Source organism: Anomaloglossus baeobatrachus, chromosome 1 (assembly GCF_048569485.1).
Source record: "Anomaloglossus baeobatrachus isolate aAnoBae1 chromosome 1, aAnoBae1.hap1, whole genome shotgun sequence".
Lineage (NCBI taxonomy): Eukaryota > Metazoa > Chordata > Amphibia > Anura > Aromobatidae > Anomaloglossus > Anomaloglossus baeobatrachus.
In genome coordinates, this window is record NC_134353.1 from 287985425 (window position 1) to 288001816 (window position 16392).

General features: G+C 36.7%; 1 protein-coding gene across 2 annotated transcripts in view; it reads left to right on the forward strand.

The window, feature by feature from the left end:
* PPP3CA (protein phosphatase 3 catalytic subunit alpha) overlaps positions 1-16162 on the forward strand; it is a 348928-nt gene extending 332766 nt beyond the window's left edge. Inside the window, exons 13-14 of one of the 2 annotated variants that reach the window (XM_075350740.1) lie at positions 11078-11107; positions 14272-16162. In XM_075350740.1, the coding sequence (XP_075206855.1) occupies positions 11078-11107; positions 14272-14468 (227 nt within the window). In that variant the 3' untranslated portion in view covers positions 14469-16162. The remainder of the gene's footprint in view (positions 1-11077; positions 11108-14271) is intronic. The other variant, XM_075350748.1, reaches the window with a different exon arrangement.
* The last annotated feature ends 230 nt before the right edge of the window (positions 16163-16392 follow it).

Here is a 16392-nt window from a genome sequence, read left to right on the forward strand (position 1 = left end):
CCAAATAAACTGTAATAGATTCTTAAAGTTAATGAAAGCAGCAAAAATGCCCCAACATAAGGATCTGAATGACTTTAGTAAGGGTCAGCATGTAATGATTAAGTGACTGGGTCAGAACATCTCCAAATTGACATGTCTGCTAGGCTGGTTCGGTTTGCAGTAGTTAGTACCGATCAAAACTGGACAAAGGAAGGACATCTGGTGAGGCGATGACCAAAATGTGCACTCTTGCACTTTAGGTTAATGGGAAATGAGGGCCACCTATCTGTTGCAATTCCACAAAAGAGCTAAGGTAGCACAAATTGCTGAAAAAGTTAATGTTGGCTATGATAGAATTGTATCAAAACACACCATACATCTCTGCTTGCTGTGTATGGGGCTGCATAGCTGTAGATTGGAGTGCCTATACTGACCTGTCCAACACCAAAAGTGACTACAACTGGCATTTAAAGGAAACCTGTCGTGTGAAAAACGCTCCCGGGAGGATATGAACTTTATTCCTCCCGGCAGTGTTCGATTTCCAGTCATTGAGGTTGCGCTGGTTCATTCACCGCTAAGTGCATTGTGAACAACAGCTGTAATAATGCCCCCGGCACTGACAGACAGCCAGCTCTGCATTAGAGCTCAGCATTAGATCTGGCTGTCAGTCTGTGGCAGGAGCAAGGTTACAGCCACCGCTTTCTATACACTGAGCAGTGACTGAGCCCGCTCCGGCGCCACCCTGATGACTGGAAGCTGAACGGTGCCAGGAGGAAGAAAGTTCATTTCCGCGCAGGTTCAGAATGCTATTAACCTGCAGATTAACCCCATAGCGCTCTTGCATATGACTGATTTCCCCTTAAATAATATCAGATCCGGGATATTGAGCAACAGAAGAGGCTGACCTTGTCTAATAAATCACATTTTTTTCATAATGTGAACAGTTGGATACATAAGTGGCAGCTGCATGCCCTACGGGAACAAGGCAAGTCAGCGGAGACAGCATGATGATCTGCACTGGGAAACACTGGGCCTTGCCGTTTTTGGGGATGCTATTTTGAAACTTACCCCATTACTACACATAGTTACTTAGCAAGTACACCGCTTTATGGCAGCTTATTCCACAATGGCAATGGCCACACTGCAAAAATTCAAGAGTAATGATTTGCAGAATATTACTAAGATTTTCAAGGTTTTGACTGGTCTCTTAATTCTCCAAATCTTAGCGCAATTGAGCATGTGTGGGACGCACAGGAAAACAAGTCAGATCCCATTAACAGCATTTAATGATCTGCTTCTAATGTTAAAAGCCAGAGATTGCAAAAAATATCCGTAGTGTTGTAAAGCTGTTTTAAGCGGCATGAGGGGGACTTCACAAAATTAGGCTGGTGGTTTTAATGTTATAGCTTATGTAAAGGATAAGGAGTACCATGTGTAAGTAAAAACCAGATTGGAAGTGTGGGAAAACTGGCTTATATTTTTCTACCTGTATCTTAGTATTCATGGCGTTGTAAAGAATGTTCACTGTCATGTACGGAAAGATTCTTGGTCTGCAGTCAAACAAGCAAAAAATGTTTTGTGTTTACTTGTTGTTTATGCCCAGAAACAAGTTAGGCCATATTAGACATAATCATATTAAGTCTTGCAACATGTTCAAATACACATATTGTCAAAAATGTATAACGACAGATATCAGGGATCCTCTGTGAATCTCCTCGTTCTTCAGGTTTTATGCCAAAATATCTAGACTTTCCGAGCTCCTCTTTTTGCTTCATTAAATTAAAAGCTCAATGCTGACAGCACTGTGCATCATGGTCGGTATGCCTGCTGAATGATGACTTTTGCTGTCTTCATCACATCTCAGGCCACACTTGGTCTCATCGGACCGTGGGTTATTTGCTACGTGGTTTGATTCTACAATGTACATGTTCAAGAAAATGTTAGCGATAATTTCTTTGAGAAATAGCTTTCTCCTTGTCTTTGATCCCATATATCATACATTCAATAGTATGGCTGCATATACTTTTAATGAAACATAACTGGGAAACACAGCAAGAAAATAATATATGTATAAAAAGTGTCAGCAAAAGCAATTTAAGGAGCATAGAAGGATAAATACTTGGGATTAAAATATAATCTTGGTCCTCGATGACTCCATTGTCAGGCTTCTTCCTCACCTCTTACTGGACATCAAGATATGTGACAAGTGAAGATGAATGAACCCAAGGTTTGGTTTTTGAACCGAACACCAACTTAAAAAATCAGATCTCGGAATCTGAGTTCGGATACTTTACATGCGAACTTACCTTGCATAAGCAACGCTGTGCTCAGGCATGCTCGGTGCTCAGCCCAGTGTGAGCCGCTTGCAGTGTTTGTACAGCTCGCACTGGGGGTAACAAAAAAAAATTGAAAAAAGCCCATGCTCCAGAAGGGAACTGCTTATGGCTGGCTGCATGTGGGCGGAGACTCCAACTGCCAATCAGTGTTTCCAAACCTTCTCTGGCTAAGTTTGGACCAGTGGAGGTTTTGTTCGCTTGATACCAGCAAACCGAACCGCCAACGGTTTGCTCATCTCTAGTGACAAGTGCTTTCCCGTAGGCATACAGGTACATCTAAGGGATGGCTTAGCTGACTTCCTACGGCCTGTGCTAGCTCCAATTTCAGCACTTTAACCCCTCACTTGCCAATGTCAGTAGTGACAGCATTATTTTGGGAGTTTGACAAAGGGAGATTGCTCCCTCTGTCATCCCATTGGTACCTCTGCAGTGCATTTGCGGGGTGCCGATTGATTTTATTGCAACTGGAGGCCTAATAATGGCCTACGTGTCTGCCATATCTAACAGACTATCAAACCACTGCCGAAATTAAAGTCTGATAGATTGTCAGTCAAACACTGAAAGGTAGGCAATACACTGTATTACATACTGTAAGTAATACAGTGTATTATTTATGTTGTCAAAGTAACATAGGCTTAAGTCCACTTGTGGGATTAGCAAACACAATTAAAAATAAAAAAAAAAAAATTGTTAGAAAGTCATTCCCTTGCACCAATTACATATATATGATATCATCACATTAATTACGTCCCATACTTTAAAACAATATTATTATTCATCCCGCATGGTGAATGCCATTTAAAAAATTAAATAAAAACTGTGAATTTTTTTATTATTCCTGACTCAAAAAATAAAGTAAAATTATCAAAAAGCCATATCTACCCCAAAGTGGTACTAATAAAAACTACAGATCAAGTTCTCATACAATTAAGTAAAGAGAAAAATAAAAAAAAGTTAAAGTTTTTTTTAATATAACAACCAAGACAAGAGATTTAAAAAAAAAAGCAAAAGTGCTTTTTCTTCTTAAAAAGTAGTAAAGCATAAAAAGGTATAAATTGGCTATCATAGTAATAGTATCGGCCCATGTCAATTATATTGTATGTGATGAACTTTGTAAAAATTCCAAATTCATAGTTTTTGTTCATGCCTACTACCAAAAAAATAAAACTAAAGACGTCATCAAAAAGTCATATGTACACAAAAATGGTACCAATAAATAATATAGGTTGTACGGCAAATACTAAGCCATCTTTCAGCTCTACCAAAATTTTTGAAAGTTATTAAAATACAATTTTAATACAAAATAATATACAACATATAATCTTTAATTTTTTTTAATGCAAAAGTAGCAAAACACAATATACAGAATAATGACATGATATAAGAATAATATCTAACTGAAAATAGTGTTTAGAAAAAAATATACACAATTTGGAATTGCTGTTTTTTTTCCTTTTTATTTTCTTTCCAAGAAGTTAAATAAAAAGTGCTAAAAATGAGTTGCATATACCAATTAAAGCTATAGTTTGTCACTCAAAAAAGGAAAACAACACTTCCACTTACTGAAAACTGTGAAACTTATGGCTCCCAGAATATGGTGAACCAAAAACAAAATATTTTTACAAAGATTGTATTCATTTTATAAAAGTATTAAAATTAAACCATAGAAATTTGAGGCTGCCATAATTGTGCAGATCTATGTACACCGTGTTCAGAATTATAGGCCAGTTGTATTTTAGAGGATTTTTTTTTTATTATTCATCAACAACTATGTTCTCAATCAACCCAAAAGACTCAAAATATCAAAGCTTAATATTTTTGGAAGTTGGAGTGGTTTTTTTTTTAGCTTTGGCTATCTTAGGAGGATATCTGTTTGTGCAGGTAACTATTACTGTGCAGAATTATTAGGCAACTTAATAAAAACCAAATATATTCCCATCTCACTTGTTACTTTCACCAGGTAAACCAATATAACTATAAATTTAGAAATAAACATTTTTGACATGCAAAAACAAAACCCCCAAAAATTAGTGACCAATATAGCCACCTTTCTTTATGATGACACTCAACAGCCTACCATCCATAGATTCTGTCAGTTGCTTGATCTGTTTACGATCAACATTGCGTGCAGCAGCCACCACAGCCTCCCAGACACTGTTCCGAGAGGTGTACTGTTTTCCCTCCCTGTAGACCTCACATTTTATGAGGGACCACAGGTTCTCTATGGGGTTCAGATCAGGTGAACAAGGGGGCCATGTCATTATTTTTAATCTTTTAGACCTTTACTGGCTAGCCATGCTGTGGAGTAGTTGGATGCATGTGATGGAGCATTGTCCTGCATGAAAATTATATTTTTCTTGAACGATACCGACTTCTTCCTGTGTCTCTGCTTGAAGAAGTTGTCTTCCAAAAACTGGCAGTAGGTCTGGGAGTTGAGCTTCACTCCATCCTCAACCCAAAAAGGTCCCACAAGTTCATCTTTAATGATACCAGCCCATACCAGTACCCCGCCTCCACTTTGCTGGCGTCTGAGTCGGAGTGGAGCTCTCTGCCCTTTACTGATCCAGCCTTTGGCTCATCCTTCTGGCCCATCAAGAGTTACTCTCATTTCATCAGTCCATAAAACCTTTGAAAAATCATTCTTAAGATATTTTTTGGCCCAGTCTTGACATTTTATCTTATGTGTTTTGTTCAAAGGGGGTAGTTTTTCAGCCTTCTTTACCTTGGCCATGTCCCTGAGTATGGCACACCTTGTGCTTTTTGATACTCCAGTAACGTTGCAGCTCTGAAATATGGCCAAACTGGTGGCAAATGGCATCTTGGCAGCTTCACGCTTGATTTTCCTCAATTCATGGGCAGTTATTTTGTGCCTTTTTTGCCCAACCCTGTTGGCTATTTGTCATGAAACGCTTGATTGTTCGGTGATCATGCTTCAAAAGTTTGGCAGTTTCAAGACTGCTGCATCCCTCTGCAAGACATCTCACAATTTTGGAATTTTCAGAGCCCATCAAATCTCTCTTCTGACCCATTTTGCCAAAGGAAAGGAAGTTGCCTAATCATTAAGCACACCTTATAGAGGGTGTTGATGTCATTACACCACACCCCTCCTCACCTTGTGCTTTTTGATACTCCAGTAACGTTGCAGTTCTGAAATATGGCCAAACTGGTGGCAAATGGCATCTTGGCAGCTTCACGCTTGATTTTCCTCAATTCATGAGCAGTTATTTTGCGCCTTTTTTGCCCAACACGCTTCTTGCGACCCTGTTGGCTTTTTGCCATGAAACGCTTGATTGTTTGGTGATCACGCTTCAAAAGTTTGGCAATTTCAAGGCTGCTGCATCCCTCTGCAAGGCATCTCGCAATTTTGGACTTTTCAGAGCCCGTCCAATCTCTCTTCTGCCCCATTTTCCAAAGGAAAGGAAGTTGCCTAATCATTAAGCACACCTTATAGAGGGTGTTGATGTCATTACACCACACCCCTCCTCATTACAGAGATGCACATCACCTGATTTACTTAATTGGTAGTTGGCTCTCCAGCCTATACAGCTTGGAGTAGGACAACATGTATAAAAATTATCATGTGATCAAAGTACTCATTTGCCTAATAATTCTGCACACAGTGTAGTAAAGGTAACACTTTTTGTTTTGTGTGCATCAAACTGAATAGGGTAACATTTTTAATATGCCCCAAAAAATTGGCAGAATTGCTGTTTTCTTTTTATTCCTTCCCACAAAGAGTTAATGAACAGTAGTTAAATTATGTTTACCACAAAATTATGCCACTGACAAAGTGTAAAGTGACAATAAAAAAAGTTAAAAAAATCGGTCTCAAAGTCCTAAACTGTCTGTGATGATAAGGGGTTAAATAAAGCGATTTTGTAGAATATGGGAGCTAACAAGAGCTTAAAGGGAACCAGTCAAGTGCAATATGCACCCAACACAAGCAGTTCTGCGTGCATATTGCTAATCCCTACCTAACCGTCCCTGTATACACTAGCATAAAAAGTATTTCTAAAGATCTTTTATCTTATGCTAATTTGCGGGGCTAGTCCCAAGGGCATTATATACCATGATTAGTCCGCCATCTTAGCATGTTCGTACGCACACAGGAGCCTACTAACATGCTATTCAATTCAGCATCACCAGCGGTCACCAAACACGTACCTTTTTTTCACTGTGATCGCGCTTCTGGATGTCGGGCACTTCCGGTCATGTTCATTATGAAGCCAGGTGTATGCGTCCCAGCTTTAGGACAGGTCTGTTGTGCATAATCTGAAGTGGGGGACATACACAAGAGCGGTCATAGCGAACACAGGTACATGCATCACCCCTGGTGATGCTGAATTGAATAGCATGTTAGTACACCCCTGTGGGCGTACAAACATGTTAAGAGGGCGGACTAGTCAGGGATATAACGCCCTTGGGACTAGTCCCTGGCCTCATTAGCCTATGATAAAGGATCTTTAGAAAGTTTTTCTAAAGATCTCTTTATCTATGCTAGTATATACTGGGACGGTTAGGCAGGGATTAGCAATAAGCACCCAGAACTGCTCGTGGTATGGGTGCATATTGCACCTGACAGGTTCCCTTTAAAGGTTGGCATTCAAATACATTCTGATAAATAGCATGATGGGTTGCTTTTTGATACCAAATGTAGTCTTGTTTAGCTTAGAAATAAAAGTCTGCTTTGGAGATTCATTTTCATTTTTGATAAAAATACAGTGGGGAGTACCAACGTTGCTATATATGCAAAACAAATACCAAAGGGTGCTACAACATGCAAAAAATATGACCTGACACAAGGAAAAAAGCTCTGCATGAGAACATGTGCACACGGAGAATAAATATAGAAATTAATTTAACATATTGAAATTTAACCACATTTTATTATTAAATGCCAACCACAAACAAACATTAAAAGCATTTAAAATAGCAGACAAAATCCCCCACACCCTATGTGGAACATAGTCCACAATATAGGGAACAACCCAAGATAGCAATACAGATGTATATTAGGTAACATGTAGCAATTAGAAAATAGCAGCACAGAATAAGCTATATTCATGTCCAAGGAAGACCAGATTACCATGAAATGCTTAAGCTAGAAAACCATCATAAATAATTATGTACATAATAGTAAATTCAATAGTTGCATATGGATGGCTACTGTGCATAAGAGAGAAGGCTGCACTAAGTCAGGAGACAAAGTGCACCAAGAAATAATGTGCTGGATATGCTATATGGTGTGATAGAAGGAAAAACCACCCCAGGGCTAGATAATACTGGGGCAAAGGCAAACACTCCAGCCATTGACATAAGGAGCCAGTGAATAATAAATGTTGTATTCTAAAATTTGGACAATTGTACCCTTGAGATTTCATTTTTGTGTGCAGGTTGTTGTATTTAGGATCACATTTTACATGTAATTCTAATATCTTCTATTTATCAGATTGTTTACTTGCATGTTTGGAATTTTCATTGAATGGAGAACAATCCTCCCATTTTCTTATTTTTTTTTATATATATATATATATATATATATATATATAATATATATATATATGTATATAAAACAAATGGGTGACATAGGGACAAATGATCATTTAAACCAGTGCCGATCTAGGTTCTGCTTATACTTAAAGAAGCCCTCCCAGATCTTTTTTTTTTTTAAATAAATCTGTGTATGTAGTATAGTGTGTCAAAATATTCACCACCTTCTCTAAGATCGTGTCGCTCTGTTCCTCTTCTCAGTGATGTCACTGCTCTTCAGACTATCTGGCTCACCCTATGCCTGAGACGAAGTCTCTTTTACAATGAAAGCTTATGGAGCCTTGTTCTGACGCTCTGTATACTTACATTGCAAAAGCCACTTCCGGGTTTTGCATAGAGCAGTGTGACTCAGAGACTCTGAAGCCTAGTGACGTCACTGAGACGAGGAGCGGAGTGGTGCTGAATCACAGAGAAGGGAGTGGTGGGTGAGTATATTATCAACTCACACTACATTATATAAACATATTCACAGATCTGTTAAAAAAAAAAAAGAGAAGATGAGCCCCTATGCATTCATATATACTCAGTATCACTTGTTATATTGCATAATAGCAAAGATTAATGATTTCTTAAGTAGGTAGACCAGGTGCTAGAAAACGTGTGTATATAGTATATCCCAAAATTGAGTACACCTCTCACATTTCTGTAATTATTTTATTATATCTTTTCATGGTACAACACTGATGATATGACTCTTTGATACAAAGTAAAGTAGGAAGTGTCCAGTTTTTATAACCGTGTAAATTTAATGTGCCCTCTAAATAACTCAACATAGCCAGTAATGTGAAAACTGCTGTCAACAAAAACGAGTACACCCCTAAGGGAAAATGGCCAAATTGTGCCCAATTAGCGATTTTCCCTCCCCGGTGTCATGTGGCTCATTAGTGTTGCAAGATATCATGTGTGAATGGGGAGCAGGTGTGTTAATTTAATGTTATCGCTCACACACTCTCATACTGGTCACTGGAACTTCAACATGGCACCACATGGCAAAGAATTTTCTGAGGATCTGAAAAGAAGAATTGTTGCTTTACAAAAACATGGCCTAGGCTATAAGAAGATTACCAACACCCTGAAACTGAGCTATAGCACGATAGCCAAGACCATACAGCGGTTTGACAAGACAGGTTCCATTCAGAATAGGCCTCAAAAAAGTTGAGTGCACGTATTCTGCATCCTGTCCAGAGGTTGTCTTTTCAAAATAGACATATGAGTGCTGCAAATGTTAAAAGGGTGAAGGTCAGTTTGTCATTCCTCAGACCAAACGCCACACACTGCATCATACTGGTCTGCACGACTGTCGTCCCTGAAATAAGCCTCCTCTAAACATGATGATGCACAAGAACCCACGCAAACCTTTTGCTGAAGACAAGCAGACTAAGGGCATGGATTACTGGAACCATGTACTGTTGTCTGATGAGACCAAAATAAACTTGTTTGGTTCAGATGGTGGTAAGCGTGTATTGTGGCAACAAAGTGATGAGTACAAGGACAAGTGTGACATGCTTACAGTCAAACAAGATGGTGGGAGTGTCCTTGTTTGGGACTGCATGAGTGCTGCCAGCTGTGGTGAGCTACAGTTTATTTAGAGAACCATGAATGTCAATATGTATTCTGACATACTGAAGCAGGGCATGATCCTCACCCTTCAGACACTGGACCACAGGACAGTATTCCAACATGATATCCACCTCAAACACACCTCCAAGACGCCTACTGCCTTGCCAAAGAAACTGAGGGTAAAGATGCTGGACTAGCCAAGCATGTGTTCAGACCTGAACCCTATGGAGCATCTGTGGTGAAACCTCAAACGGTAGGTGTAGGAGTGCAAGGTATCTAACATCCACCAGCTCTGTGATGTCGTCATGGAGGAGTGGAAGAAGATTCTAGTGCAAGCCTATGAAGCTCTAGTGAACTCCATACTCAACAGAGTTAAGACAATGCTTGAAAATAATGGTGGCCACCCAAAATATTGACACTTTTGAGCACAATTTAGCCATTTTCACTCAGGGGTTTACTCACTTGTGTTGCTGTGTGTTGAGTTATTTAGTGGGCAAACCAAATTTACTTATACTTCTTGACATTGTATCGGTGTTGTCCCATGAAAAGATATACTAAAATATTTACAAAAATATGAGGGTTGTTCTCACTTTTGTGATATACTGTATGTCAAAAAAGTGGCTCAATAAATGCAGAATTCAGCATTGTTTTCAGTCAGGGAGAATGGTAAACAGGTGCAAAATATAATTTGATGTGACAATAATAATTCAAATTAGTTTTTCTCAATAAACTCAATAATTTGTTATACTGTATGGTGTATGATACCAGTATGATGGTAACCATGTGGTTACAGGAGTTTTAATTTTTTTAATAAAAAAAAAAAAAAAGCAACACTTTTTTTGTTTACCCTTGGTCCCAAAAAAACATCATTTGTCAAGCTAGGAAAATAATTAAGTATTTTTTTTTATTGCCACATCAGTTTTCCAATGTGAAGACCATCTGTGTACAGACTTCGCCAGCTGTAGAAGTAGAAATGTTTACAATAATTAGCTGCGATAACAACATATGAATGTGTTTGGGGTCTCACCTGTTTCCACTGCCTCTGTATGACCAGTCTGAACCTCAATGTTTGGAATATGGTGACCAATGGAATAGCTCTCATGAGGATGTATGCTTATAAACCTTTATTGTTACATGTTTCTCTACCCAAGATCTGATGGACAGCAATTTTTTGATGGTTTATATTGATAAATACAATCTTTTTTTATGTTTCTTCATTATGAAAAATATTTTCTTGGTAAATGATGCAGGTATAATGATTTCTTTGGTTTTCCTTCATTAATGAACTAAACAATGGTGCGGTCGGATGTCGGCATGGCCCCGGTCTGGTAATGAGGAGAATGGTGTCTCTTTGGGTTTTTGTTTTTTTTTTTTATCTCTGTTGACTTTCAACCCTGTTTTTCTGATCTTGGGTATCTTGTTTTTATACATCTAACAGTTACCAAGTGGAAAAAGCTGCAAAATAATAATAAACAATTGCCAAGCTCAGCCTATTTTCTGTGTAGCATCTATGTCGTCTTCTGTGCCAATCAAGTCTAGCACTTACCGTAACATAGTTCACCTGCTCCTTTGCTACTCACTGACTTATTCGTAAGAATTCAAATCCTCTGCTCATTTTTCTCATCCATTTTGCTACCCTTTCTTCTCTTTAGCTACTGTTGAGGCTATAGAGGCCGATGAAGGTAATTGGCAAGCCCCCTTTCTGTTGCATTTGCAGCAGATAAGGGACCTGCTGGGTGTATTCATTTTGCTGTAGCTTGTAAAAAGTGTGTGGGTGTTGGGCTAACGATTGTGGCTAAGTATTAACCAGACGTGCTTGCTTTAAAGGGGAATGGAAATCTACAGTTTGCTATTGCCATTAATCTATCAATTTTCACGGTTCCATCAAACTGCATATTTCATCAAGGCAATAGAAAGTGGAGCAGGTGTTAAAACGCACCTACCGGAATTGGCATCTCTGTAAAGTGACTTTTCAACGGCCTATTATATGCCAGTATGGTATGTTCACTTTACACAATATGTTCATAATCCCCTTTTCAAAATTGAGCTGTGAGTCAAATTTATCCATAAGCAAATATTAACACAAATTTACCATGTGCTTTTATTAAGCCGCCAAACCAAATTTGCCATAATTATTTCTACATTTTTTTTTTTTTCATTCTGTTGGACGTCATCATAAATAAAACAAAACTGTATACGGGAATAAAAAAAAGAAAAAATCTCTTTGGGATAAACTTTTGTTTCTGAATTTTCTTAGCCACAAATGTTCCCCTTTAAAACAATATTTTCAGTTGTATTTTGTTCTTGAACACAAGTTTAATGTCTTTATTTTCTCCAAATTGGACGACTATTAATAATTTCTATCCCGGAATAAGATCATCGATACGGTAACGACTCTTTTTTTTAAATGAACGAGCGAGAGAAAATACAACTGTTTTCTAAATAGCAGCACTCTGAGCTGTTATTTATGTTGGAATTGTCTATTCCTACCAGCAAAATCTAATTTGCAGTGTGCATTGTGTTGCCCAGTTTGGCTGTTTTGTGTGATTTATGTGATTCTGTGTTGTGTGTAGTATAATATTGGTGCAAATTGCTAACACTTTCTGGGCCTCATTTACTAAACGGCAGTAAGTCAGTTCTGTAGGGAAAACAAATCTTTAGCTTTTTAAAAATCTTCCCATGAAATTTTTTATTTTTTTATTTTTTTGCTTCTTCATGTCTTCAAGTAACACATATGCACATTAAGAACTAGTATAACCAGCCCTGTTCTTGGATCTGTCTTTGGAGGATAAATGTATTATTTGAGGATTTAGAGTTTAATTAACTATCATAAACTCAAATAAACTTGGGCCAATTTTACAATTTTAACAACCATATTTTTAACTATAATGGAATATCCATCAACATTTTCATCATGTTTAAATAAAACAGTGGTTGCATGCATAATGTGTTGTCAGATTCCAAAATTAAAATTCTACGAAATTTACGTAACATGTTGAGAGTCCATCGTTACAATATCTAGAGTGTATTGAGAAATTAAATATTTCTACGAAATTATTTCATAATAGCGAGGCTTCATTATATGTACATTACAGCCGTATAGTCAATTGGTCCCCGTGTATGGTCAGCAACCCCGAAGAGCACTTTGTGGCCAGTTAGGCTTCCGCTCTTAGAAATCTATAATTTCACAAACACCATTTAGCTCCTTTCTGAAATCCCAGGCTTGGGATTTTCAAATGCATGACCAACTTCAACATTTCTAATTCTAAAATGTGTTTTAAATATTTCAAACTAAAATCTTAGTCGTTATTTCAAGCAGTCAACACAATCCACAAATTTCCTTCTGAAGTTGACAACTATCTACACCTACGTTGGTCTTCATTTGCCTTATATATATTTCTGTTAAAGTTGGGAAACAGAGGTAGTCTTTAGAAGCTTTGATATGGCCTTTGCTTTTCTTCCATTCTTTCCCTTCCATGCTTTTTAACCTGACCTAATTAATGTGTGCTTTCACATTAACATGAGATGTATAAAACAATGGGGTCATTCATCCATTTTGTTATTTCTTTGCGTTTCTTGTTTTGTTTTAGTTTTTTATGTTTTTTTTCTATTTCTTTTTTTTTATTTATATAGCCATAGGTTATTTGGAGAATTGTCCATGGGAGTTCATCTCAAGTAGTAATATGTAACACTGTCATTTTTATAGTTTAATTTTGCTTAATGTTACTCAGTCTGGCAAAATGAGATACTTTCAGAAAACATTACTAAAAGTTTATTCCATCTATTATTCCTTCAAACTTAAGTACCAGTACTGAGGAACATTGGCTCATAAGACATTCAATACGGTATATTGAGCATATTTCGTATGGATTTATAGACCAAATAGAAGCGCGTTTAATTTTAGTTTAGGACATGGTGTCGATGTGTGCTGACAAGATACAGCATTATACTTTATTACCAGAAGTGACATTATAACCTACTTTACCATACTGTCACGTGTCCTAAGGTGATTTTTTTTTTTATGTTACAAATGCGTCATGTACTCATTTATGCCATTGTCAGATTTCACTGATAGGAGTGCGATAATGAATTTGTAGGTGTGCACTTTTTAGGCTGTTCCATTCAAAATCACGTTGAATTTCTCGTGTTATTGGTTATTGACCGCGGCAACCTAGATTGGGGAATATCTGCTAGTATATAACAGTCTGTGGCTTGTTAAAATTATTAACTCACTTTTTGTTCCTTTTTAGATATATTTCAGCTTCACCACAGCTTTTTTATACTTCCATTTCTTTTATGGATTTGGACTCTTGTTTTAGAATTGTATTTCAAATATTTTTTTAATTGCATGCATTTTTATATTATGATGTTAATCACCTGTTAAGATGTTTAGCTACAAAAGATGAGTGAAGTTTTACTAAAAATTCACTTAGCTTTGTGTATGCGGTTTACCTTCTTGCTGCGCACTTGCGTTTAGTAAAGTAGTCTAGCCAACCTCTTAGTCAAAAAGTTTAGAAATTGAATATACACATAAACTTAAGTTGTCTTTACCGTATAGTTTAGTGAATAGCTGAATATTGTTTTAATTTGCTAAATCTAGTATGAAGTTTTTCAACGTTGCATGACTTGAAATAACCTCTGAATTGGACTCAACTAGTTAGTACTATATTTCATCTTCTTTTCTTTAAGTGGCGTTCTGTTTGTTTTCGTTTTCAATTCAAATTTTTTCTCTTTTTCACTCCATATCTCACGTTTGCAAGTTTTCTAGATTTATCGCCTAATAGAAAAACTTGATTTTCTACTAACGCTATATTTTTGCTCTTTTTACATTTTTTTTTTTATCCAGCAATCAAAGGATTCTCGCCGCAGCATAAGATCACTAGCTTTGAAGAAGCCAAAGGCTTGGATCGCATTAATGAAAGGATGCCACCACGTCGAGATGCTATGCCCTCAGATGCCAATCTTAACTCTATCAACAAGGCTATTTCTTCAGAGACCAATGGCACTGACAGCAATGGCAGTAACAGCAGCAATATCCAGTGACCACTTCCTGTCAATTAATATATATTTTTTTTGTAGCTGCACAGCATGATGGGATTGCTGCTCATCTGCCGATGGGTGATCTTGATTTGGGTAAATGCTACTTACTCTTGGGGTTGGTGTTGAATTCAGTTTACAGTGTCATCTTGAGAGAGATCTATTTTAATGGGGGGCTCTACCCTCATCTGGATATGCCTATAAATGCTTGTAGAAAACATACACACAGATATTGCTTACCTATACAGAACATATTTTCCAATGATCTTGGGAACCTGTAGTTATATTACAGAAAAGCCTTTTAGTTACGGAACATACATAATTGTCTGATTTCTTATGAATATTGTATGTTTACATTTGCAACTTTAAACTACAACTAGACATTGCGACATTTTTAACATAAAGTGCAAACAAGAATAAGGACTATTTATTGATGATGTTTTAATACTCTTGTTTTCCCTTCTACTTTCTGTGGGAGGTGCATGCTTTGTATCACTGTTTAATCAATTGCAAGCACCTCCAACAGTGTATGGGTTTCACACACCATTTATATGGGTAGTCTTAATGCCACCGGTGCTGGGACACAGACTTTGTATTGCCTTGGCAATGGGTGACAAATGGCAAAATAATAAAAAAAATATATATATAAAAATAAAAAAAAATGTAAGAATGTTGAAAATTGTAAAAGATGCCAAAAAGGAAAGTTTAATTTTGTACAGATTATGCTTACCTCAGGTTACATTATTGTGCTTGAATGCCCTTATTATAGAATACTTAGCTTACTTATTTGGCAGTGAATATCTTTTTTTTATTATTATTATTAATATTATTATTTTTCTTTTTTTTTTCTTTTTTTCTTTTTTTTTTTTCTTTTAAAAAGCAAAACTGGAATTACGATATCCATTCTATTTTTTGCTGTTCTATCTAAGGTTTTTTGGTAAATAAAGTATTGGTTGTGGCTTGCTGAATTTTAATATTTATGAGTGGTGCATTTTTAAGTATAGTGAACAAGACACCATATTAAGTGCAGTGAAAAGCATTCTATATTCTGTAAAAATACGCCTATGCATGTTTTTAAGACAAAATGGCTGTATAGGCCTGTATGGGACTGTAATGCGCTTAGTGGTTGGACTTATACTGGAAATGTATGTATACTGGCATACTTTATATTCTCTTAAAACGCTTAATGCCTTTGAAATTTTGTAATCAAACAAAAAGAAAAAGCTTTGAAAAAATCTACAGAGGAGAAAAGAATATTCTTAATGTTTTATAACATACGCTTGTTGGTGCACACATATATATGGTTAGCATGTTTAGCAGAACTTGTGAAATTTAAAATAAGTTTGTGGTTACATGTGGAACTCTTTAAGTGCATGATAACTGTTAGTGTCACAATAGTTTGGTCATTCTGTTCTGTTTTGTCATGTGCCACAAATGTGTAATTCTTTTCACTTATTCCCCCTTTATACTATGAGTTCTAAGTTATTACTGACTCCTAATGAAACCTAAAAATTCGATTGGCTAAAATATGTCCATTGATATTTTCTAACAATTGTTTAAGTGCCCAAGTAATTCACTACAGCCTACAGCCTTGCCTTTGTAATTTGACTTCTGAAATGTTGGCAATCGAAGCATGCACGTGTAACAATGACAAAAAAAGCTTTTTATATTACTACTCAATAAAATGTGCATGAAGTTAAGTAGTTGTTTGTTTCCTGGTCTTTTTCCTCACATTTTTTCATTATATTGTTATGAGAGGTTGTCTGGTTTCGGAAACCCATGTTCGAATAGTATTTTAAAATATTAATAAAATTTGAGTTCTTCATGTACAGCTATTTCAGTCCATTAGATGCACTAGAGAATAGCTCAAATAATATCTTAGAGTAGATTAGATTAGATGCACTAGAGAATAGCTAAAAAAGTATCTGCA